The sequence below is a fragment of the Aedes albopictus genome, chromosome 2 (assembly GCF_035046485.1).
Source record: "Aedes albopictus strain Foshan chromosome 2, AalbF5, whole genome shotgun sequence".
Taxonomy (NCBI): domain Eukaryota; kingdom Metazoa; phylum Arthropoda; class Insecta; order Diptera; family Culicidae; genus Aedes; species Aedes albopictus.
Window position 1 is genome coordinate 133,796,821 of NC_085137.1, and position 27,451 is coordinate 133,824,271.

Below are 27,451 nucleotides of genomic sequence, written 5' to 3' on the forward strand. Positions count from 1 at the left end.
AGATTCGGAATCAGCGGGCCAAAATCCTTCGGAAATGGATCAAGTGGTCAAAGTGCGTGATCTACTGTCGACCAGTGTAATTTATGAATAAGTAATTTGGTATCAAATTCGTTAAGAGAAATTAGGCGAGGTACAAGAATAAGCTTGATCAATATTGGTTGGTGCTTAGTATGGCGGGCATTGGATAAAAACCCTATCCATGATTTCTGTGTGCACCATATATGCAGCAAACTATAATGTTGCCTGTTGGGAATCCGAAGGATCACTGTTGAAGATTCTATAGTTGGATATAAATCAATAATCAATTAATCCAACCTTCGATTTTGAATGCAGTCTTCGGTGAAGTTGTAGCCAATAAAGATGAGAATCGAGGCTCATATCTAACCATCCAAGACACTTGGGAAAACAGTTAATTTATTTTAACCTTCCCGAAGTCATCTAGGGTTTCAATAAATTCCTCGATAGATCAATCAATAACTTCGTTTGTTGGCCCATTCATGGGATTATGGACTGCAATCTCAAAACGGTTGGGAACCTCTGATCACCACTATCAGACGCGCGTGATTAAAAGGTTTTCGCCACGCCGACTATTAAGGCACGCGAGGTATGGCCACCGCCGTCCGTCGTCGCGTTGTTGTCGGCACATCATATAACTCCAGTAGGTAGGTTTGAATAATTACACTAGTTTACAGCATTTTTGAACTCGGTAAGCTGATGATCATTTTTGGTGTAGAATCATGCCCTGAATTCGAAAACGCGAAGGAAAAAAATTACAGTAGAGCGGAAAATTTTTCGACTTCCCATACAACGTTGATGATTTGAAATCGATTTTTGTTCTATTTTTAAGCAAAGTCGCTCACTTCAAACATCTCATTCTTCGTAATCAATGCTTCGATTGAGCTGAATTTTTTACTGCAACTCGCCTACATATGATATGTCAAATAAACGTCGAGAAAGAATTTTTAAGTTGTTTTTTTCTTATTGAAAAAAATACATTTCTTCAAAAAATTTTGGGAATTTTGCTAAAATTTAAGAAGATCGTCCCCAAAACTCGCCAATATCTTGAATTTCATCAATCTGACGCAAAACCTGTATTCAGATGATCGAATGGTATTGTATTCAGCTTTTAATTTATGGAAAAAGATTTAAAATTGGTTGAACAAAACGCAATATATTTGAATTTTAGTAAATTACATATTTTGAAAAGTTACAAAACTCGATATTGAGGTAAAATACAAAAACTGTTCTACTTTAATTTTTTTGAAGGTCGGTTTCGAAATCAGCACTAAATTGTGCTTCAAAAATTTTGGTCGTTGACAGAAGTTCACGACTTTCGTTTTATTTTGTAAACTTGTGTTATTACATTGATGCTCGCTGGCTGATAGTGAAGCTCTAGGTAGGTATAGGTATGCAAGTATAGCAAAATATTGAAATAAATACAAAACCCATCAAGAGCAATCACTCGCAGAAGCTAAGTTGTTTGGATGCAGTCTGCTGAAGCCATCCTCCGCCGATGGCAAAATCTCATCTCGTCGATAAGCCGCTGGCGCTGCTGGGCTGGGCTGGGGGGCAGTACACTTTCTGATTTGATGTGCCATGTTTGTGTTGCAATCAGTGCAAGTGCAATGTGCAAACAACCAAAAATTACATGTGCTTGAAAATTGCGCGCGCCACTTCGCGCCATAATTTAAAAGGTGCATCGATTAGCTAGGTAGGCATCTAATGTAGTCTCAACGAGAGAGAATGTGCCCGTTGAGATACATCTATACACCGTAAATCGTTCCAATCCTCTGACTTTTGGACACAATTTTTGTAATGTTTTTGTTATTGATTCCCAACAGCTGAGCTGCGGTGCCACTCAAGCAGATCGTTTCTGTTATTATACGGCAGAGCCGGGCATTGGACGACCGTGCACGTATGTACGTTTGTACATATAGTGAATGGAACTAGACCATTGACTTCGACATTGAGAAACACATGATCTTGAGCTGATAGACCTCTCTGTATGGCACCTACAATATTTGCTACAAAAAACAGCAAAACAATAACATCAGACAGCAATAATTATACACGGTGAACGTTTTGCTTTTGAACGAACGTGTTGTTATTTTTTGTCTGGTCAGTGGCCACACACTCGCTCGAAGAGAAAGAAGAGAAAATTGGGTCGATTTTTCCACTGATGATTTGGTTTGGTTGAAGTTGAGGGGGGTTCCAACAAAAAATCACACAACAACCGACCGAGACAACAACCGTAAGTTTGGTGAAGCTTCTGCTTTGGTTCACATGAGCCTACCCACCTAGAAGAGTTTTCGAATGAAAATCTTAAAAATAGTTGCGGATATCGATTATCGGTTCCGGAAAAATTCAAACTCTTACATGCGATGGGGTTTGGCACGTCATGCCTACCGAAAGTTGTTGTTGTTGTTGTTGTTGGAACGTGGCCAGTGACACCGAGTGAAAGTAATTTCGGTTCGCATGGGCAAATTTACATGTCGTGCGGTGTTAGTTCGAAGGGGGTTGTCTTTTCCTTTCACTTTGATTTGGGGTTTGGTGATTGGCAGTTGCGAAAATTTACTTCAATTTTAATTGGCTAGGAAACGAAATAAGGCTTTCCTATTTTCCAATCTTCTGGAGATTCCTTCAGAAGAAATTCGTACAGGTTTAAGAAGTCCACCAGGCATTTCTGCAGAAATGTGTCCAGAAATTTCTTCAAGCATTCATCCAGAAAATCCTTCAGGAATTTCTTCATACATGCTGGGAAATACTGTCTGTTGAACTTTCAGAAGACTAACTCGACATGATAGATTACAAATCGTAACTTTGTATAACGAAAGACGTTACCGTTCCACCCGTAGACTTCAGGATCTAAACTCAAGAACAGTTTGGAAGACCTAGGGTATCCTGATAGATCTGATACTGTCTATTTAATTTTCAGAAAACTTACTTTTTACAAATTGTAACTTTATATTATGAAAGACGTAACCGTTACACCCGTAGACTTCAGGATCTAAACTCAAGAACAGATTGGATGACCTAGGATATCTCGATTGATCTGATATTGTCTATTTAACTTTCAGAAGACTTACTGGACATGATGGATTACAAATTGTAACTTTATATTATGAAAGACGTTACCGTTCCACCCGTAGACTTTAGGATCTAAACTCAAGAACAGTTTGGAAGACCTAGAATATCCTGATTAATCTGATACTGTATTTAATTTTCAGAAAACTTACTGGACATGATAGATTACAAACTGTCACTTTATATAATGAAAGACGTAATCGTTACACCCGTAGACTTCAGGATCTAAACTCAAGAATAGATTGGATGACCTAGGATATCCCGATTGATCTGATACTGTCTATTTAACTTTCAGAAGACTGAACACGATAGATTACAAATTGTAAGTTTATATTATGAAAGACGTTACCGTTACACTAGTAGACTTTAGGATCTAAACTCAAGAACAGTTTGGATGGCATAGGACATACCAGCTGATCTGATACTGTCTATTGAACTTTTAGCAGACTTACTGGACATGATAGAATACAAATCATAGCTTTGTATTATGTAAGACGTTACTATTACACCTGTAGACTTTAGGATCTAAACTCAAGAACAGTGTGGATGACCTAGGATATCCCGACTGATCTGATACTGTCTTTTAAACTTTCGCAAGACTTACTGGACATGACAGATCACAAATCGTAGCTTTGTATAATGAAAAAAAAAAAATACTGTTACAACCGTAGACTTTAGGATCTCAACTCAAGAACAGTTTGGATGACCTAGGATATCCAGAAAAAAAAACTGCAGCATATTCTATCAATTTTATGCTGTTGAGCACCGAAACCACAGAAATACGCAGAAAAAACTCTATAATAACGTTTGGAAAAACTCCGGCATCAAAGGGTTAAGTGATTCTGGCAGGAATTTTTCCAGATATTCTTAAACATGTTGATACAAAGATTTCTTTAGGGTTCCCTTTAGATATGCCTCCATGTATTTCCCAAAAACAAATTCTCCGGCATTTCCATTAAAGATAATTGGTCGAAAGATAATTTGTTGCCCATTAATCCTAGCAAAACAAAAGCCATAATAATTTCCAAAAGAAAACAAACGATTACACCACCTAGAATTTTAATCGATGGAATTGAAGTCATGTTTGTACAACGGGTAAACAATTTGGGTGTTATATTTACAAATAACTTAGAATGGGATGATCACATAAATCATCAGTGTTCAAAAGTGTATGGTTCATTAAAACGTTTGAACTTGACCACTAGAAGTTGTAGTACCGAAACAAAATTACAACTTTTCAAAACACTATTGCTTCCCCACTTTATTTATGGCGATTTTGTCTACACAAACGCCTTAAGTGGTACAATTCTTAAGCTTAAAATTGCACTTAACGCCTGTGTAAGATATGTGTATAACCTTTCTAGGTACTCTCATGTATCCCATCTACAAAAGAACCTTATAGGCTGCCCCTTCGCTAATTTCTACAAGTATAGATCGTGCTTCAATGTTTTCAGAATAAGAATTACCTCCAGTCCAGGCTTCCTCTTCGAAAAACTGGTTCCATTGAGAGGCACACGTACAGCAAATTACAGAGTTCCACAACATAATTCTATGTATTACAGCCAATCCTTCTTCGTCAGAGGTATTGTTAACTGGAATAGTTTACCGATATCTGTTAAAACAATCACATCTAAATCAGGTTTTAGAAGAAATCTCCTACAGCACTTGCAATAGACGGGTAATTTAGTAAGTTGAAGAGAACAATCTTTCATTATGCACATTAGATATCTGTTCATCAATTTATAATCTAAACTGTAACAACAAAAAAGATGTATGTCTTACATTACAAGGTATTCAATAAATAAATAAAATAAATAAACTTAAGAATTTTCTATGGATTCAGAAATATTTCCAAGGAAATTCTACAGGGATCGATTTGAAAATATCTCATGAATTATAGGGATTTTTGCAGAAGCTTATTCGGGTGTTTTTCTAGGTGTTCCTACAGGAAATCATTCAGAAATGCGTCCACAGATTGCTCCAGGAATACTTCCAGGAAACCCCCCAGGAATTTAATAAAACATTTTCCTAAAAATTTCTCAATAAACTTTTCTGGGAATTCTACAAGGGTTTTCCAAGGAATTTCTCAAGGAAGTTCTTCAGAAACTCCTACTGGTCTGGGACTCCTTTATGTGTGTTTTCTTCAGATATTCTTCTAAACGTTCATTCAAGATTATTTCCTGAGACTTGTTCTGAGGTTGTTACTGCAGATTCCTTCAAGGGTTATTGAAGTATAAATTCCTGGTTCCTGATTAAATACTTCGCAATCCCGTGAGAAATATTTGGAAGAACTTTCAGAAAAGCCTCTTGAGTTTTTCTAGACGAGTTTCTAAAACAATGCTTGAGAGAATACAGTGAGGTTTCGCTCGTTGGGTCACGACTGCGCCCCGATTAGCGAATCGCGTTCGTTTGTTGGGTCAACTGACAACTGAACAAAATGCTCTAAACACACGCAAGTGACGAGAAATACGTCACGAAACACTCACATACTTGCACAAACGTTCAAATAGTGGTTTCTGCTTTTAGTGGTGTTGCGTGTACGTACACGCTGCATTACACGAACACCACCTGAGTTACTGGTTGAAAATAGTAAACAAAGATCAGCTGTTCCCAGCAAAATCAAATGGGCTTATTTTCAACCAGTAGATTTGCATTAGTGTTCGTGACACCGCGCTGCGAAACCACTATAGGAGCTGCGATGCGACGGCGGTCAGACGTCAAACTCGTTTTGACATCAATTTTGACATTGACAGTGCTTTTTAGTTGGGTTTTGCCCCAACCAGCGAACATTCAAGCATCGAGACAGTCCATCTAACGAGCCGCCAACGAACGAATCAGGACTGTATCTGAGTCTATGGAGTACAGCCTGAAGAAACTTCTGAAGAAATCCCAACAATAATTTCGGAAGAGTTTTGAAAAAAAACTCTAAAAAAATCTGAAAGAATCTCTAGAACTCTGTGAAAAATAATCTTGCGGAATAGCATCTTTGAAGAAATCTTTGGAGGAACTACTGGAGAAACCCCTGGAGAAATTCTAAAAAGAATTTCTGGAGAAATTTCTAAAAGAGTTTCTGAAAAAAAATCCATAAGAAAGGCCTCTTTAGTAAAATCTGATAACATTCTGGAGCAATTTCTTCAGAAAAATTCGGAAAAATACATGATATTCACGGAATTTTGTAGCAATGCAAAAGTACCAGGTGGGAATTCTGAAGGAAACCATGGACTTGTTTCAAGATGAATCTTTTGGGAAATTTCTTGAGAAACTCCTGAAATTGAAATATTTTTTGGAGGAATCCTTGGAGAAATATTGAAAGAATTAAACAGACAGGAATGCATTTTAAAGGGATACTTAAAGGAATCTTTGGAGGAGTTCTTCCCGAGTTAATTCTAGGAAATAATCCGGAAAATTTTTGATAAGTCCTAAAAGAATCACGGAAGGAATTTTGGCGGAGTTCCTGGAGGTAATCGTAGAGCAAACTCTGTAGAAGTACAGGGAAACGAATACATTCTTTAAAAATTTCATCCTAATTTGGTAAAGTAAATTTAAGCTACACTCAAATCTCCATTTAGGTCTAATCCATTTAGGTAAAATCTATCCAGGTCCCTCCATTTAAGAAAGGTTACCTGAATGGAATCTGATTGTGTTCAGAATAATTGGAGTGTTTTAGATTACGGATAAGGTAGGTTAAGGAAATTAAGTTGCAAGTGGAGTTAAGAGGAGTTCAGGGCTTGCTCAGGGGGAACAATGAGGGGGAATGGGATTGGTTTGGGACTGTTAAGGTCTCCTAAAAACTCTCTTGAGCATCGAATCTACATGCGTAACTTATGTGCTTAAATGATTGAATAAAAGTCAAAAATCCTCTGAAGCTTCCTTAAACGCCCTCGAAATCCCCCTAAAACCCCTTGGACACTATGTAACGCATCTGATACCCTCTGAAATTCCCCAAAACGCCTACGTAACGCCTCTAAAATTCGCCAAAAATCATCTGAAGCTGTCTGAAATGTCTTCGAAATCCCCCTAAAACCCCCTCGGGCCCCTAAAACGCACCTGATACCCTCCGAAACCCCTGAAAACGCCTTCGTAACGCCTGAATAATGCCTCTGAAACTCGACAAAAATCATCTGAAGCTGTTTGAAATGCCTTTGAAATCCCCCTAAAACCCCCTCGGGCCCCATGTAACGCACCTGACACCCATAGAAACCCCCAAAAACGCCTTGGTAACGCCTGAGTAATGCCTCTGAAACTCGACAAAAATCCTCTGAAGCTTTCTGAAATGCCTTCGAAACCCTCCTAAAACCCCCTCGGACCTAATGTAACGCACCTGATACCCACAGAAACCCCCGAAAACGCCTTCGTAACGCCTCTGAAACTCGCCAACAATCCTCTGAAGCTTTCTGAAATGCACTCGAAATCCCCTTAAAACCCCATCGGATCCCATGTAACGCAACTGAGACCCATCGAAACTCCCCGAAAATACCCCTGAATTTTCAAAATTTTATTCTGAATCCTCTGAAGTTGCTTCTTTCTGGTATTGCAACAACGCGACCATATTGGGACAGCGTACATGGCCAATCTGAAAATTTGTTTATGAATAAGAAGTTTGTTTTAGCGGCAAAGTTTTGATTTCCTATTAATAAGTGGGTATAAACCCTTAGTGTATTTATTGTACATAGTTTTAATACTTTCTATGTTATTTTTAAAAGTTAAGTTTTCATCTAGTAAGAGTCAAAGATACTTAACTTTGTGACACAAATTTCTTAAATGTAGGAGAACCTGCATATGAAGCTGACCTACTGATGCTGCCTTGTGGGACAACAGCTCTTACAGGTAATCTATCTGACTTTGATAGTTTACCTGGAGTGTTCGATCTGAACTGCTCATTTGCAAGAAAGGAATTTTCATCAATATGAATCATCATTCTATTTAAAATAGGTTTTTGAAAATGTTTACCGATAGATGACAGTAAGCTTATAGGAAGATAACTAGAAACTTCGGCAGGAATTTTATTTTGGAACAATTAAGCATTTTTTCCATTTTTAGAAAAGTATGCCAACTGGAAATAGGGGAACTTACGTATTTTCGGCAGTTTTGTTCTCTTCGTCATGTTCATGTTGTTTGAAACCTGTTGAACTCAGAGTTGGCCTCAAATTCTTCCTAATAAAGCTGAGTTATATGCCCAAATTTCATACAATTTGGCCCACAAAAACCCCCCATGACGAAGAGAACAAACCTGCCGATAATACCCTTCGTCACCCTATTTGTTAAATACTATAATCAAAAATAATAAGCAACTTTCTGGGAGTTTTTTGATGAGAATATAGAAAATTTTGTCATCACCCGGAGCTTTCATATTCTTAAACTTCTTTATAATAGATCTCATTTGGTTCAAATCAGAGCCCAATGAATTTTTGAAAATGTTCTCATGATTGAGAATGTTTTCGAAATCGCGGGTAACCTGATGTTCTATTGGACTAGTGAGGCCTACATTTATACAGAGCCGTAGCGTATTCCCATGGTGCCCTTGGCAAGCATCCGGGTTGGCGCCCCGCGACATTTTTAATTTGCTAAGATTGTAGTTATTCATTTTTTTTTCAAAGTTTCTTTAGAAGTTGCACTTAGTGTTTCTAAGAAACAAATTTCCCACATTGTTTTTGTTTTCTTTTATAATGTTTTTCATTCGTGTATTTTTTTAAGGAATTTCAATGGGAGTCACCTAAAAAATATCCAAGATTTATTTCTTTTATTATACTCGTATAATATTAGAATACTTATAATTATCATTTATGCAAAATATTAGAGATTTATAATTATCATTTATGCAAAATTCTCTTCAGGAAACCTTACAGTATTTTTAAAATTTTTGTTTCTGGATTTTTTGTTCAACTGAATTTTGTTCTCAAAAATACTTAATTGAGTTTTGCCAGACCGGTCGACCAAAAAGGTAATTTTTAAAGTTCCTTTTAATTAGTAAGAACGATAAGTGTTGTGTTCCGTCTCGTGTTCGCGTATTTTGTGATTGAGTTTTAAGGGTTTCAGGAATCCTCAAATGATCTATTTCATAAATTTTCGGCGATTAGTTTAATTGGCTTCACCAAACTTTTTCAATAACTTCACCAAAGATGTGTTCTGAAGATTTTTCAAAACATATCTCAGAAGATCTGTAAGAAAATGTTCAGTAATCATTAGACAAACCATGGACATGTTTGAATACCAGGAGGAATTTCTAGAGGAATCTACATCAGTTTTTGTTGAAATCTCTGGAAGGATTCTCGCTGGAATCACAGAAATAAATTATGCTAGAATCTCTGGAGGATTTCTTGCAGTAATTTCCGGAGAAATACTTGATAAAAGAGAAATTTCAGCAAGAATTTCAAATGAAATTCATGGACTAACTCTTGAAGGATTTGCAGGAGCAGTTGAAAAAATACTTGATGAAATGTTGAAATTTGTAGAGAACCACTTCTGGAAGAACTTCTGAAAGAAAAGTTGGAAAGAATCCCTAAAAAGGTTTTTTGAGGAATCTTTGGGGAATTAGAAAAAAAGGCCTAGAAGATTTTATAAGCAATCACAGGATCAAGTACTAGAAGAATCCATGGAAGGCTTTCAAAATAAACCTTTAGAAAAATTTTGGATGGAATCAATGGCAGATTTACCTGGATAAATTTCTGAATGAATTCCAAATTAATGATTTTCTGGAGTACTTAATAAGCAATTTCATGGGAGGTTTTCTACCATAAATATATGGAGCAATCCCTAGTGAGCATGGAACAATTTCGGAAGGTATCGATGGATGTTTTTCTGATGGATGTGATAGATTTCTTTTTTTAGAAAGGAATCTATAGATGACTTTCTGAAGGAAACTTTGGTCTAATTTCTAAAGAATTCCATAGAAGACTGCAAGAATTTTCATAACGAATTATTGGAATTTATAACGGGATCTATGCAGGAATTACTGACAAAATCTATTGAAGGGTATTTTTTGCAGAAGTCACTATACGAATTCCAAAAAAAATTTTGGAACTCTGAAAAAATTATGGAAGATTATTCAATAAAATCCTTGGAAAAATAGCGGGTAGAATTCTTAGACTAATTTCTAAATAAACTTCTAGATAACTTCCTGAAAGCCTCCCTGGAGGAATATAGACATTTCTTCGGGATATTTCAAGAAAAATCAGAAGAATTTATGATTTGAAAATTGTTTTAAAGAATCCGTGAAGGAGTTTCTGAAAGAATTTCTAGATAAATTTCGAGTATATTTTTTTTTAATTTTCTGATGAAAACCCAGCCCCCTGGTGGAACTTATGAAGGAATTCCTAGAATATAAAATTTGTTTTATGGAAATTAAAAAAAAATACTAACTGGTAGTTTTTTGGGTAAAAACACAACTTGAAAGATTTTTGCTACATTTGCTAGTTTAAAAGTTTAAGCCCAAAGAAACATTTACTGGAAATAAAAGTTGGATGAACTTAAAGAGCATCGTTTAGGAATTTTCACTAGACTTTCGAAAGCGTTTGTTTTGCTCATTAAAGTATTAAAATAGCTTCTCAAAACTAGCAGAAGAAAAATAAGTGGGGCTATCGGGATATTGAAAAGAAAAATATCCTGAGGAGTACTCATCAAATAAAATCCTGCCGTCGGAATTGGATTGTTCCACGAGCGGTGTTACGCATTAAAATCAAAGTTTGGTTCAACAGAAACACCCACAGTTTCAAAAATTTTAGTTTTTAATGATGAATGATAGAGATTTGGTGCTTGATGCACCTGGAATGATGATAGCAACTCGACCACATGGTCCATTTAGGTGATCATTCATATAAATAAAACAGGGTGGATGTACCAATTATGGCACTACTTAAGGAAAACTATTTCTACAAAAATAACGAGAAGGTAATATATCATCAATATATTAAAAGATAGCTTAGGTTCCATACTTAACAGGAAAAATATAGAAACCGAGCCAGAACTACATTTAGTATTTATTACAGCGTGTGCCAATGATAGGAACTCTGTACCAGTTATGGATACATTTGTTAACTTCGGTTCCTTTTCGCACTATTTGCATGCATTCCTTATGGGATTAGCCATAATTGGTACACTATGGCGAAAAAAGGTGCAAGGAAGCCGAAATTTTAAGGAATATGATTTATTTCTACCATAATTTGAGCAAAATGTGAAGTTTAAATGAGTGCAACCATCTTTCGTCTGTTGTTCACATATTTTTTCTTGTCGATTTACATCGTTGAAGGGTGAAAATCAGTTATGGCGAATAATTGGTGCTATAGCCATAATTGGAACACTTACCCTAGTTTGCGTTTCGTTTGATTGAAGACCCAGGTTTTAAATAAGTTTCGGTAAGAACTGCGATGTGCACATTATTAACTGTAAAAAAATGGAATAGCTCATCTTCTTTGCCATTTAGAGAATGAGCATTCCAATTCAAAATGTTTAAATTTAGTTTGGATTTAGTCGTAATCCAATTACAATTTTATTCTGTTTTAGTGTGTTGCAATCACCGAACAAAATCAACAATCCCTAGATATACAATTACAATTTTGTTAGTAAATTTAACTCCAACTTAGACTGCGTAGGTTGTTGAATGTTGGGCTAAGGTCCCCTATTCACTATGGTGGGGCTGCCATCTCAGTATAGCTTCCGGTGGAGGATCATTTCATACTCAGTCGCTGGATGCCAGAATAGACGCTGTTTGAGCCGCACCTCCTTGGTGAACAGACGCTCGGGACGTAGGTACCTCCTCAATCTAACTGAAGTCAGAAGGACAACAGTGCCCAGGCTGCACTACCAGGACCAGCTAAGCACCTACCATACCTACATTCGTATTGCACCATCGACCATTTACATTTTTAAGTTTTCGATAACTAAATCTATGGAAATATGTTAACAAAACTGTAAGATAACGCTTCGAAAAATTCAGGCCCCAAAGGGTTAAAGCAGTGTAAGCAAACAACTGACAACGATTATGATAGGGTCTTGTACCATTTGGGCAGGTGTACCTATTTTGGACACTTACCGCTATAAGTAAGTCAATTTCAAACCGATTGATTTGAAATTTTGTATAGAGTTAGGCACGTACAGTATCTAACTCTATACAAAAATTCAAATCAATCGGTTTGAAATTGACTCAGTTATAGCTGCAAGTGCCCAAAATAGGTACACCTGCCCAAATGGTACAATACCCTACATAGTGAAAAGAAGATAGTTAATCTCTTTTCCCATTTTTCCCCATTACGATGGGAAAGTGTCAGATCTCTGGAATAAAATTGCTACCTTAACTATGTTAAGCAGGTCCATTAACAGTACGAGATTGACCTCTGGCTATTATCCATCCAGTCCAGGTCGTTAAAACCGCTTGGACGCTGGATGGGAATGAAACCGAGTAGCACTTTATTAAGATTCCACAAATGTCCCATGTCAAAAGCCGTGGCAAAATCACCTCATTAAACCGCCGCGGGTTTTACGGTGAGACAACGAACCACCCGTCCCACTTTTGAGTGTAGTTGAAATGAATTCCGCTTTGGTGATTAAATTGGTTTTTCTCATCATCACTCTCAGCTCTCTGAACGGATTGCGCCAAAGTCACTTCCGGTCACAACGCGCAATGAATCGACTTGCCGTTTTGTTGGGGCAATTTTTCATCGTTGTTGCAGATCCACTACACTACTGCATCAGGTTCATTGCAGCAATAACAAAACTCGACGAAAAATGAATTGTACGGATCCAACGACACGGACGCGATGGTTGTGTGTATAATTGCATAAGCACCGTCCGACAACCGACAACCTGAACGGGAGTTTTCTTCTGCGAGGTGATTTAATGGTCCGAGGTGCCGGAAACCTAATGGAAAACGGTTAGAAATTGGGTTTTTTTTTGTTGATCAAACACTTGTTTTTCGGGCGAGGCAATTATTTCCTGGCCTACGTCAATGATTGTGCGTTTATCGGAAGTATGATTGCAGCTACTCTCAGTAGGGTACTGTAGAAGGAGGTAGCTTTGATAATTCTGATGCATCGAATCACGCCTCATTTGTTTAAAAAAATCAAGATCTTGAAAACGTGAGTAGGGGTTTAAGTCAGCCATTGTGGCAGCCATATTTGTAGCCTCTGATGTTTCACCTTGACACGATGATATTTTGAAATGGAGTATTGTGCTAGGCGTAAAAATATTTCTCCAGGGATTCCTCATGAAATTTATGCAAGGATTCCTCCAGGAGCTCATTTGGAGATTTCTTAAAGAATTTCTCTAGAGATTCTTCTAGGAATTCTTACAAGCATGTCACCAGATATTTCTCCAGGAGTTCATCCAAGCATTTCTATAGAGATTTCTCCAGGGATTTATCCAGGCAACCTTTCAGGATTTCATTCAGAGACTTCCCCAGATATACCTTTAAAAATTCCACCAGGAATCACCCCAGGAATTCCTGCAGAAATTTCTCCAGAAATTCCTTCAGAAGTTACGGTAATTTCTTCAGGAATTTTTCCAGGAAATCCACCTCACGTAGTTTATACCCAAGTAACATTTTGATTGCCAATGAGTCTTGTAGAAATTTAGAGAACCGTCATAGAACCTTTTATTTTGGATTTGTGCTGGCCTTCAGAACCTCTTCCAGTCTATTTGACTAAAAAATGTTGCTTAGGTGCAGTCATTATTCCAAGAATTCCTCCAGGGATTCCAGCATGAATTTCTCCTGAGCTTTTTCTAGGAATTTATTCAAGGATTTCTTCAGAAATTCCCCCAAGAATTGCTACCGAAATTTATTCAGGAATTCTTCCAGGTACTCCTCTAGGTTTTTCCCCAGGTACTCTTCCAGGAATTACCCCAAGAATTTCTCCAGGAATTCCTTTGGAAATTTTGCTACAGCAGGATTTTTTTTCAGGAACTCCTCCTGGAATTCTGCCAGGAATTTGTCCAAAAGTTTCTTGAGGCATTCCTCCTGAGGCTCCTTCAGAAATTCCTCCAGAGATTTTTTCAAGAATTCCCCAGGGATTCTTCAGGGAATTTCTCCAGACATTTCACTAAGGATTCCTCCCGGAATTTCTTAAGAGGTTTCTTCAGAAATTTCTATAGGGAACCCTCCAGGAATTCATGCAGGGATTCCGTTAGGATTTCCTATAGGGTTTGCTCCAGGAATTCATGCAGGGTTTCCAGGGTTTCTTCCATGGATTAATCCAGAGATTTCTCTAAAAATTTATCCAGCGAAAACTGCAGGCATTCGTCCAGGAATTTCTCCAGAGTTGCCTCCAAGAAATCCTCCAATAATTCCTTCAGGAATTTCTCCAAAATTTCTTCTAGCGACTTCTCCAGGATAATTTCCAGGTATACTTCCAGAAATTCCTCAAGGAATTTCTCCTCCAGGAATTTCGCCAGGAATTTGTCCAGAAGTTCCTCCAAGATTTTCTCCACAGATTCCTCTAGGAATCGTTTCAGGGATGTTTTCAAGAACTCCGCCAAGGATTTCTCAAAGAATTCCTCTGTCCAAAAATTCCTCCAAGGATTCCCCCAGACATTTATCTAGGGATTCCTCCCGGAATTCTTCAAGCGATTTCTTCAGAACTTCTCCTAGGATTCCTCCCATATTTGGAGGATTTCTCCAGGAATTCATCCATGGATTCCTCCAGATATACTTTCAGAAATTTCTCCAGGGATTCATACAGGGTTTACTCCAAGCATATCTGAAGGAATTCCTATGGGGATATCTCCAGGGATTGCTCCAGGAATACCTGTAGTGATTCCTTCAGAAATTCCTCGCTGGATCTTTTCAAAAAATAATCACGGGATCGACTTTTGACGACGTAGCTAATTTACCATCGGTTTCTTCACTGTTTACAGACGTCAGACTAATGTATGCTTACACAGCATCGTGGCCCTTTTCGTCGTGTTGCTATCCGCTGAGACATCAGACCAAGAGCAAGAAGAACCCTTTTTCCCAACAAGTTGCTTTTCATGTAATTACTAATTACAAGTCTGGCACATCCCTTATCCCTTATCTGTAGAGCCTTTGAAACCACTGCTTCCATTGTGTAGGAATCCAGCTTTCCACGCTCGCCATAATGGCGGCAGCTATAAAATTTTTGACAAGATCTGTGCCCCACACTGAACTGAAATTTTAGAAAAAACATTCTCAGCAAGCCTTGGGCTTGCTTTGTTGATTTGGCTGTCATCCATTTTTTGCCTTTCTCGCACAACAAAGTTTTTCCAATCAGTTTTGCCAAAAATTATATTTTATTTTATTTTATTTCTTGATAATTTATTTTCTATTTTAGGTTATGAAATACATGAAATTCTCATCGGAAAATCAAACCAACATTTCAGAGCGCACCTTTGGAATCCCGTGAACTTCACTTTTTGCTCCGAGAACTTTGGCAGATGATTTTGCCAGCGGTATAATCATGAGTGGGAACTTAATTCTCCTTCCAATTTCCGAGTTCCAGAGGGAAAAATTCCGAGCCAGTGGCAACTAATGGCATACATGACATCTGCAACTCCAAGCCTATTTGAATCCTGTACCCATAGTCACTGCGTACGGGTTTTTAACTTTCTATGGTCAAGGTAGATGAGAAAACACTGAATATTTCACATACTCGTTCCATGTGCTACATATACGTCGGGGTTGCCAGCTCACCAAATGCGGTGCGGAAGCCGGCCATTCCTCGTATGTGATTAAATTGTTAAATAAATATCTAGCATAGACTGACGGAATTTTCCATTTCTGGCTATTCAGTTGCAGTCAGCAGAAAATCTCCAGAGTCAAGGTCCACAATCGTAATCAGAAGGCCAAGCCAAAAAACCCCAAAAGAAGCCGAAAAAGTCGAAAAACCCCGGTAAAACCCGCAAAACGTTTGTGAGTTTTAGCGACTTTTTTGGGCGTTCATCAGCTTTTTTGAGGTTTTTTGACTTGGCAAAACTAGTTTCGCTCCCCCCGGTCGTAATACTTACTATGATTACGCCATCATAGAAACATGTTAGGAGTTATGTCAAAATAAGAGTTTAAAATCCGAAGAATCAATTGTTATACAGGGGCTCGGTGTAAAAGGGCCTTTCCTGATACTGACGGGCATATTCGTGTTGTCCTGTGTTGTCACGGTATGTACCAAGGATGGTAGCTTCGACACCGGCATCACTAAGGTCTGTTCCATGCCTGTATCAATAAGCACTATACGAATGTTCCGCCTCGGACTCCGGGTCACCAAATCGATGATGTACAAAGATCAATCCGTCAGTCTACAATTGGTCAAAGGTCAAGTATCGTCTATATAATCGTTCAAGTCCCTCGTCTTGGTAAAAGATGACACTGAAGCAATTCTGTTCAGTATGGGAGATAGCATTTATTCCCACTCTGGTGCACCCTCGTGGACCACTTGGTCATCGCCAAGCAAAGTTTCGCCGGACCGGATCCCGGACATCTATGCATTTTACAAGATATTTATTATGACGTCCTTCTCTTCTTAACACGCCACGTCGTGCCGCGGGAAGGTGGCAATCCAGAAGCACGTTATGCCGATGGGAGGATACTGAAGTCCGGCGCCCAGCCAGTTACTAGTCGGATTGATTCTTCCGCATGAGCAGTATGTGTGTTGGTCTAAAATTGTGCTGCTGTGATGATGTTTCCATGAGTAGCGTTGGACATTTTGCACAATAATTCGATAGGCTTCTAAGCAAGGAAAATTTCGTATTGGTAATTCTACGATTCTAATCCTAAAATATGAAAGAAATTATTAAATGGAAAACGTAAAACAAACTTTTAAACAACTTTTTGGGGGCAAATCTGATCTTTTGACAGCTAATAATTATTTTCTGAATATCAAAGTTTGCTGAGATTGTTTTCCGAGTATTTCAGTTCAGTGCGTGGGGCACAGATCTTGTCAAATTTTTTATGGCATCCGCCATTATGGCTAGCGTGGAAAGCTGGATATTGTGGCATGACCCATGTTTGCTTTAGTGCTTATCAAATTGTCACAATTGAGATGTGATGGACATTGGTTGATGTAGCACTTGATCCCAATTAGGCTCAACTCGTTTTATGAAGTCGATTACCCTGTTCGGATTAAACTGCCAAATTTCCAAGGGCTCTAATAACCCTTTCCCTAATATTGACGACCTTAAATTATATAATACTCCACATTTGCATAGAATGTGTTCAGCAGTTTCGTTTTCCGTTTGACAAAAACGACATTCAGAAGATACTAATCTTATTTAAGTGATATCTGCTTGGGCAGTGCCCAGTCATCAGACCGGTTATTACCCTGAGATCTTTTTTGTTCAGATTTAATATGGCCTTGGCTTTTGCTGCACTGGGTCTTATAAATCACATACATATGGTCCAACTTTAAACTGTTCAAAAATATTTTCGTCATTCTGTCTTTGCGATCAGTACTGCTACAAACATAAGCTTCCATTTCCTTGAAGTGAATTCAGTACCTAGTTGTAGTCTTTACAGACTCTTCAAACAAGCACTTTACTACGTCATTCTTTATATAGTTTACACTCCCACAGCCGCCCACTTCAACTAATACCCCCGTATCGCGTGGGTGGTTCATCTTAATGACACTGCACTGTTTCCCCGTATATAGGTCATGCATAGGGAAATTCACTTCTCTCAGCTGGTTTTACACAAGGGAAACATAGATGCACTTTGCCCTTTCTTGCGAATCCATATATGTCACATCTCGTTAAACTTATGTAATTTTACACCATTTCTATAATCTTCAGATGATTGATCTAGAGCGGAACTTACCATTCCCCGGTCATTTTTCTGCAGGCTATTCTTGCGGGTGGACTGCGAGGACGAAGTTTTCTGCCCGGAGTTCGGTGACGTCGCGCTGTATGCATTATGGCCGTGTCCTATTACGCCATTGGGTAGCAAAGCACTGACACTGCAGCCAGCCGACGGGGACGTATCCTTGCTGCCGACGACCGGCTTCGCCGCTCCGAAAGGCTCCACTGTGGCGGCCCGCTGCTGGCAGCAACTACCGCTGATCGATTTGCCCCCATTGGCGAGGGAATTTTTCACTTTTACGCTGGACGACGACGACGACGGACCGGACAAATTCGCTGGATGATGCATATTTGCACCACCACAGTCGCACTCCCACTCGCGGTAATGTTGGTAGTCATGGAAGCTCCGGCTAGTGCGCATCCGCAAGGAGTACGACCGGCGAAAAGGGGTCGGCGAAAGCACCGGGATACGGGTGCTGTCGCTTTCGCCCGGAAAAGCGCGCCGCTGCTCGAGCGGCGTCGCGGGTTTGGAGGACATTGCGTGGAAAACTGCGAGGAAGTTCGGTTCCTACACGGGGCGACACCTGTTTGTCGGGTTTGCGCAACACCATCTAGGCTCGCGGGTTGCGGAGATTTGGGCTTATTGTCTTACTGTTTGTCGTTTAGGTTGGCAGTGGTCTGTTTTAATTTGCCTGTGAAAGAAAACAGATAAACGGAAAAGATTAGAAATGAAACAAATATAGCTAGATGAATACACGTTTATTAACTAAGTATGTAACGCTATAAAGTAAAACCTGCAAAACCACTTATTCAGAGATCAAACGTGTATATATCAAATATTTCGCATAAAAAGTTGATCCCACGTGTTTGAATAGTTGCACCTAGAGAGCGCACAAGATGCTTCAGTTGACTATCTGCTGCATTTCTATATGTTTATTGCTGCTTATCGCTGCAAAATGAGTGTCTGTTGTTGAACGTGCGATATCTCAGGTGCGATAGCTCACAAACCTGACGGTTAGGTTTTTTAGGGCCGCAAGAGCGTTGAAATTGAAGTTTGAATAAGCACGAATAGTCGTTAAGGTGATTAAAGGACAAAGCTACACCTAACGAAGAATCACAGCAGACGTAACACTTGCGAAATTTCTATCGACCACGCTTTTAACAATCATTTTAAATTTTCATAGTTGTGGCGCGCGCATCGTTTTTCTATGCGTTTGACGTTTCACACTAGCGCCTTCTGTTGACGATATTGCACAACACAGTGATTCGTGCAACTTTTCCACCAGGTGATGGTAGTGTGAACTGGGCGTGGATTTCCATGAAAATCGTTCAAGGTGTTACGTCTGTTTGTCTGTGGTTTTGCTGTAATGCTAGGAATTGCAACTGCCTTACAATTGGAAGGCAATAATGTATCGATTGTGATACAGTTTTTCTTTTGTTTTCTTCGAAGCTTCACAAGCTATCAAATTTTATGATAAGGTCACACTAATTGGCTTTAGAAATCCCCGAAAGATTGCCAGGAGGAATCTCTGAAGAATTTAAGGAGGCATCTCTGAAGCAATCCCAGAAAGAAACTCCGCAAAAATTTCAGGGGGAATCCTTGAAAGAATTCCAGCAGCAATCTCCAAAGGAATTCCAGGAGGAACCCCCAAAGGAACTCAACAAGAAATCTTCGGAGGATTTCTAGAAAGAATCTATGAAGGAATCCCCGAAACAATTCCAGCAAAAATCCCCAAAGGAATTCGAAAAGGAATCCCCGAAGTATTTCCAAAAAGAATTCCGAAGAAGTTCCACGAGGAATCACCGAAGGACTTTCAGGAGGAACCCACGAAGGATTTCCAGAAGCAATCTACGTAGGATTTTCAGGAGCAATCTCCGAAGTAATTTCAGGAAGAATTCCTAAAGGAAATCCAGAAATAAACGTTGAAGCATTTCCAGGACGATTTCCTAGAAGAATTCCAGCAGGAATTCCCAAAAGAATTTCAGCAGGAATATCCAAAAAAAAAATTAGCAGAAATCTGTAAAATAAACCCAGGAGGAATCTCCAAAAGAATACTAGGAGGAATCCCCGAAGGATTTCCAGGAGAAATCCCAGAAGTGTTTCCAGGAGGGATCTCCAAAATATTTTTAAGAGGAATCTCCGTAGGATTTGCAAGAGGAATACCTGAATGAAATTCAGGAGGAATTCCAAAACGACTTATAGGAAGAATTCCAGAAGGATATACAGAAGGAATCTCTAGGGGGGTTCAAGGAAGAATCCACGAAAGATTTGCAGGTGCAATCTCTGGATGATTTCCACGAGGAATCCCTGAAGGATTTGCCAGAGAATCACCGAGGAATTTCCCTGAAAGATTTCCTGGAGGTTTCTCCAAAGGTTTTCCAGGAGGAGACCTCGAAAGAATTTCAGAAAGAAATCCTGGAGGCATTCTTATAGCAACTCCATGAGCGATATTTTAAGGAAATCCTGGAGATATGCCTGATTATAGATCTTATATGCCTGGTTATAGAAATGCTTGAAGGAACTCCTGGAAAAATATCCGAAAAAATCCGGGAGGAACTCCTAAAGGAACATCTGAAAAAAAAAATCACTGAAGGAATCTTAGAAAGCACTCCTGAACTAATCCCTGAAGGAACTTCTGCAGCAATCCCTGAATAAACTTCTGGGAGAATCCCTGAATTCTTCTGAGGGTATCCTTGAATCCTCCTGTAAGAATCTCTGGAGGAAATCCAGGAGAAATCCCAGAAGAAATTTCCAGAGAGATCGCTGAAAGAACTTCTGCAGGATTTCCTGAATGAATTCCAGGTGGAATTGCTGAAGAAACATCCACACAAATCTCTGAAACTCCAAGAGGAATCTCTGAATGAACTCCTGGACTAATGCCTGAAGGAGCTCCTGTAGAAGTTCTGAAGGAACATTAGAAGGAATCCCTGGAAGAATTCCTAGAACCTAGTTTAATATCTAAGGGACCTCCTGTAGGAATTTGAGACGGAATTTATGGATCCATTCCTGATGAATCCCTGAATCATCTTAAATGAAACTCTGATGGAACTTTTGGAGTAAGTTCTAAGGAAACTCCTTTTGGAATATCTAAGGGACTTTCTAAAGGAATCTTTGATGAAACTGCTGGAGGCATCTCTGAATCCTCCGGGAACTACTGCAGATATCCCTGAAGAGATTTCCGGAGTAATCCTTGAAGGAACTTCTAGAGCAAAGTATTACTATACTGTAGGAATCCTCGAAGGAACTTTTTGATTAAACCCTGGCGGAACTTCTGTATGAATAACTGAAGAAAAGTTCCTGAAAGAACTTGTGGAGGAATATCTGAAAAATCTCCATGAGGTATTTCTAACGAATTCCAAGAAGAATCCACGAAGAAATTCCAGGAGGAATCCTTGAAGTAATTCTAGAAGGGATTCTTGAAGAAATTCCAAGACAAATCCCAGAAAAAAAAACTACAGAAACCCTTTATAGAACTCTCGAAGGCATCCCTGAATTTCCCTAGAAGAGTCTCTGAAGGATCTTCTGGAGAGATCTCTTAAGAACTCCTGGAGCGATACCTAAAGAAACTCTTCCCTGAAGGATCACCAGGAGAAAATCCTGATTGGGAAGAATTCCATTTACTTGAAGGAATTCCTGAATTTAGTCCTGGAGGACACTCTGAAGATATTCCTGAACTAATCTCTGAATGACCTCTTATAGGAATCCCTAAAGCAACTTCTGGATGCATCCCTGATGGATCTCCTAGAGGCATCCCTGAATTCTCCTGAATGAATCTCTAAAGGAACTCCTGGAGTATTTCCTGAAAAAACTCCTGTCGGAATAACTGAGAGATTTTCTGAAGGAATCCCTGATGAAACTCATAAAGGCATCTCTGTATCCTCCTGAATGAATCTCTGAAGCAACTCCTGAAGGGTTCTCCAAAAGATTTTCTGGAGAAATCCCGGATTGGAATTTTAGAAGAATCTTTGAAGAAAGTTTAGGAGGAATCTTTGAAGGCACTCCTGTAGGAATCTCCGAAGAATCTCCTAGATTAATCCCTGAAGAAACTCGACCTCCCAAAAGAAGTTTCTGGAGGAATTTCTGATGGATCTCCTAGAGGCATCACCAAATTCTTAGGGAAGAATCTCCGACGAAACATCTTAAGATATGTAGGTAGGATGAATGATGAATTAAATCCAATGAAAAAAAAAAAACAAATAGTTCCATAGTCATCTATGGATTCTACCTTACGAAAAAAATCCTGAACCCACCGGGAGTCAAACCCAGACACTCTCCCTTCTTTTCAGCCTAACCACCCCGTTGATTGGGACTGTGCTTGCTTCTTAGTATACAGTTGTTCTATGAGCACTGTGTTTTATTTTGTTGATTTCGTGCGCTTTTTAATAACATTTCAACCGTTGATTTTTGCGATATAGTTTCTTCGGAAAAGTTGCGACTTAAGATAAAACGCATCTTTTGACACGATGACATGGATGATCAGTCCACCTATTAGTGAGATTATCATTCTTTAAACATAATCTTGCATAACCCCTAGAAAATATGATTCTTATCATAAATTGAACGAGATTTTTTACAATTTTCACCGTTATTCAGCTTGTAAAAATGTTTGTTTTTGATGTACATACAAAACCGCTCGCTTTTGACTTAACTCAGTTATTTGAAAATTACAGGTTTTATAGGGTTATTTTGAGTTTATGTAACTACGTATACTTATACGTACTTTAAAGTTACTCTTCTGTAAGCTGAAAGTCCCTACTTTAGCATAAACTTAATCTCTTAAAAAACAGTTTATAACATAAGTGTTCGCTACCAGCCCTAATGTTTTGCAAACCGTTCATCGTTGCTTTCCAGGAAGTCTTACTCGTCTGTAACAAAGCACAAAACCGATAATATTCATCGTTATGTAAAAATTTGTAATCGGTCTTTCAACTTTACCTCATGATTTTTCTCCTTCGACCTTTTGTCTTAGTTTCATGTTTATATCGTGTGGTATGCTTGAACATATTTTATGCCCAAGGGAGTCAAAGAAATACCTTTACGAAAAGTTTCTGGACCGACTAGGAATCGAACCTGCCACTCTCAGCATTGTCAGCATGGTCGCAAGACTCGTGCGCTTACCGCATCGGCTATGTGGTACCCCTTTAGAATTACAGTACGGACCCGATTTTGTCAGCCCCATTTTGCGACAAACTTTTTGCTCTCTTTATCTAGCGGTCAAATATTGAGCAATTCATTTAAGATTTAAGTTGTGTGCTATACAGGGATTACAGGGCTGTGATACCAATTCGCCTAACGAAAAATGTAAATAGTATTTCGGCCTCGTTAAGCTTTTGGGCGTATAGGCCTACTAAATAAAGTTTGAAAAAAAAGATCATCATCAAACTACTGCTGAAAGACAGAACATAGGGGGATAAAAAGTATGAATATCTGTTTCAATTTTTGAAGGAAGCAAAAAATGTGTTCCGGAAAGGGGCTGACAAAATCGGGTCACTTATGTACAGTCGAGTCTCTTACTAAACAAAATCCTATTAAACGGACTGCAGCACTAAGTTTTCAAACGAATCATTGACTTTTTGCTTTTCAATGATTGTTTGCCTCGCATTTTTGAAGTGATAAAAAACTGTCAATTCTGTAGCAACACAGCAGAAAAAGTATCATCGCAATCACTGCGAGTGAGCATATAGGATGATACTTTTTCATACGAATATTCGCTTTGGTGGCAGAGAATTATCACTTTGAATTTTTGAGGCTCATATCCAACATGGCTGCCGATGCTGATGATGCCGTAAAAAGCCTTAAACGAACGCCTACCAGACAGGGGTGAGCGTTATAGGAGACTAAGAGCTTATGGGATTTCGGCTTTTTGGGGGTGTGGCCTATTATCTCGAGTGTGTTAAGAGCTAGCGCAATACTTTCTTGCGCAAAGTTTTAGGGCTTAATAAGATCTACCATTTAGAACTTTGGTTCATGTGATTAGTTGGCAACGTGGAGGGACCATCAACAGTTTGATGCTAAATTGCACTACAGGAACCATATCGAGTTGTCAAGCAAACGTTACGATATGCGACAGCTCAAGACCCTAATAATTTGAAAGGATAGTGTGTTCGGGAAAGTTGTTGGGTACGCCAATAACTTACTGACGATGAGTTGCGAAATTCGAAATTCCTCCACTGGACGGCGCTAGTTAGCAAGTAAATTTTCAAAACCTCATATCTCAGAATCCCGATAACTTAGAAAGTTGGTGCCTTTGACATAGTTGATCAGTATGACATAAACTTACATAAAAATAAACACTTGTTTCGCATTTCTGCCACTAGGCGGCGCTAGTGAGCATGTAAATTTTCAAAACCTCATATCTCAGAATCCCGATAACTTAGAAAGTTGGTGTCTTTGACATAGTTGATTAGTATGACATAAACTTACATAAAAATAAACACTTGTTCCGCAATTCTGCCACTAGGCACCGCTAGTAAACATGCAAATGTTAGAAATCTCATAGATCAGAATCCCGATAACTCAGAAAATTGGTGTCTTCGGCAAAGTTGATCAGTATGGCAGAGACTTACATAAAACGGGACACTTGTTTCGCAATTCTCCCACTAGACGGCGTTAGTGAATATGCAAATTTTAGAAATCTCATAGCTCAGAATTATGATAATTTAGAAAGTTAGTGTCTTGGGCAACATTGATCAGTATAACGCATAACGTTTGCTTGACAACCTGATATGGTTAGCTCTTAGTCTCCTGGATAAAAACTAACCATAGGGTGTATAGTGAAAACCATTCCTGCACCATACAGTGTACCAGCTACAATAAAGTGTATTGTAATGAAATGGTTTGCTATACTATACATTTACATTGGTTTTTTATGTAACAATATATTATACTGTATTTCTTACGTTTGAACCATTCACTTTTCCGAAACAATATTTTCCCGTAAATTTTTAATTATTTCTGGTGTTCGATTTGAATAGGTCGTATGTTTGCTGTGATTCCTATGCAGATTCGACCTATTCAAATCGAACACCAAATTTATTCAGTTTAAGATTTTTTCCGTGCTTAGTTTTGTTAATGTTTGTGACTTTTTTGATGCAAAGGAAAGGAAAGGGAAAAAAGTGAATAAGTTAAAACATCAATTTAAAGTCAATAGCAGGGCCCATATAGCCGAGGCGGTAAACGCACGGGTATTCAGCATGACCATGCTGAGGGTGACGGGTTCGATTCCCGGTCGGTCCAGGATCTTTTCGTAAAGGAAATTTCCTTGACTTCCTTGGGCATAGAGTATCTTCGTGCCTGCCACACGATATGCACATGCAAAATGGTCATTGGCAGAGGAAGCTCTCAGTTAATAACTGTGGAAGTGCTCATAGAACACTAAGCTGAGAAGCAGGCTTTGTCCCAGTGAGGACGTTACGCCAAGAAGAGGAGAGGAGGAGCATGTTTAAATCAGTGGTAAACCAGATGTCCTAAGAACTGCAGGTCCAAGCAGGGGTCCAAGAGATATGGCGGGCTAGGTGTGTAGAGTGCGATGAGAGAAATACGAATGTAGGCCAACCCGGAAAGATGCAGGTCAGATTACCGTAAATCAGTGGATGAGTTCAACACTATTCTGTCTGTATTTGCATTTAGGGGAGTTTTCTCATCTTCTCTCATGTGAACTTGCCTTCGACCACAATCGAATCAAATGCGATTGACAAACTTTATCTTTGACGTAGAGCCATCTTTAACATATGGACTAGACTGAACACTGAAATGACTTTTAATATAGGTTCGTCTGTGGGTTCGCTTTTTAACCGCTTTATTTTTGAATCGAACTTGACAGATATCTCATTAGTTGTTATGTATTTCGAAATTTAGTCAAACTGGTGTCTTAATATTGCAATAACGGTTAAGCACGCTGTAATGATACTTATGTACCTCGTCACCCACTTCATGCAACTACATTAGTTGTCTAATAACACTTAGCGCGCTCGGCATAGTTCCATCATGCCGCTCAAAGTGTTGCCACAAATAATGCTAAGTTTGCAAAACCCGGTTATCTGGCCAGTGGGGCATGGGAGCCTAAGATTCAACTGTTAATGCAATCAGAGACTACTCAGACTTAGACGTGGGCGATCCTATATATGAAGGGTTATCCAAAACGCTCTGTAGAATTCCCAAAGCGTATGCTAATAAATCTAATAAGCCTAAGATGCCATTAACAGGAGGAAAATGGCAAGATAATATAACAATATAAGGTTTATGTAATGTAAAACAATACAACATAACAAAAGAGAACCATTCCAAAACCATTTGATTAAATGTATAACCAGTAGTGAAATTACAATTAAAAACAATTTATTTACGGTACATTTTATTGTTTGAAACCATTCATGTACCATACAATGTACGGTATATTTAAACCCACGTACCAGTATTTTGAACAATTCATTAACAATAAAATGTATGGTTTTGCAAAAAAATATATATGGAGAAAAATATTTTTTTATATTGTTACGATACTTAACAACCTGTATAATATATTGTAAAAATCTTATTTACAATTCACGGTATGGTGTCTACATTACATCTTATTGTTTTTGTATTTTTTATTTTTACAGTGGTGTCTATTGTAAAAATATGGTTCTAAATAGTACTGTTACAATACAACTTCGGTTTTTCTACCGTATTTTTTATTCGGGCTCCTATTAAGCGGATTCCCAATGCGCCCCCCGACCAGTGATCTTATAAGAGTCTCGACTGTATAACACAATTCGCACAACAAAAATGTAACATATATATCAAGAGTATCACTGTTTCAAGAAAACATCATCATTGCGCCATAGTCGAGAGATACAATTACAAGTGCATCACAACTGTACCTTTCGATACAACTACAAAGTAATATTTCATACTAATTTTCGTTGTGGGGTGCCTCACAGCAGTTTAACACTTCAGCGTCGTTACAACTTACTTAGCGTGTTGGAGTTGAGGACAAAGAATTACATAATAGGTATCATGATTACATTTACTACCGATTAAGATCCATTTTGCTGATAGTGAGCGATTCCAAGCAACAGCATCAAAATTAAGGAAAATTTTTAATTCATGATTTTCTATTGAACTGAAACTTTGCACAGTTTTTCAGTTCCATCTAAATCGCCATTTTTCGATATTAAATTTTTATTTAGAGCCACGACTAACTTTTCAAAAGGGTGTATGTGAAAATGGTTCAAAAATATTCAAAAATATGCACAGCAAAAACGGATTGTTCGATTGTTATGAATTTTTCAGCAAAGTTAGATAGCTAAATGGTGATTTCTAAGAAAATATACACTGTGAAAAAAAATCTATTTTATCATTGAAAAACATCATTTTTGTCACAAAAACTCAAATATCTCAAAACCCTATCTTTTTACCAACTTGAATTTTTTAGGGAAAACGGTCCATTGTATTAGCAATCTACCATAAAAATTTGGTGATGGTAAACTAATAAACAAAAAAGTTATAACATTTCAAAAATTTCACAATTTTTACATTTAGTAAAAAAAATTTTTCTGTGTAAATTATTTCGGCCGGGAATCGCGATTTGATGCTGATTTTATTGTTCAGCAAAGTTAGATAACTAAATGGCGATTCCTAAGAAAATATACACTG

General features: G+C 38.4%; 1 protein-coding gene across 3 annotated transcripts in view; it reads right to left on the bottom strand.

Moving 5' to 3' along the window:
• The window catches only part of LOC109417672 (protein quick-to-court), a 147,634-nt gene that overhangs the window by 43,325 nt on the left and 76,858 nt on the right, over positions 1–27,451 (bottom strand). For all 3 annotated transcript variants that reach the window (XM_029853464.2, XM_062850457.1, XM_029853465.2), the window contains exon 2: positions 17,834–18,506. In XM_029853464.2, the coding sequence (XP_029709324.2) occupies positions 17,834–18,352 (519 nt within the window). In that variant the 5' untranslated portion in view covers positions 18,353–18,506. The remainder of the gene's footprint in view (positions 1–17,833; positions 18,507–27,451) is intronic.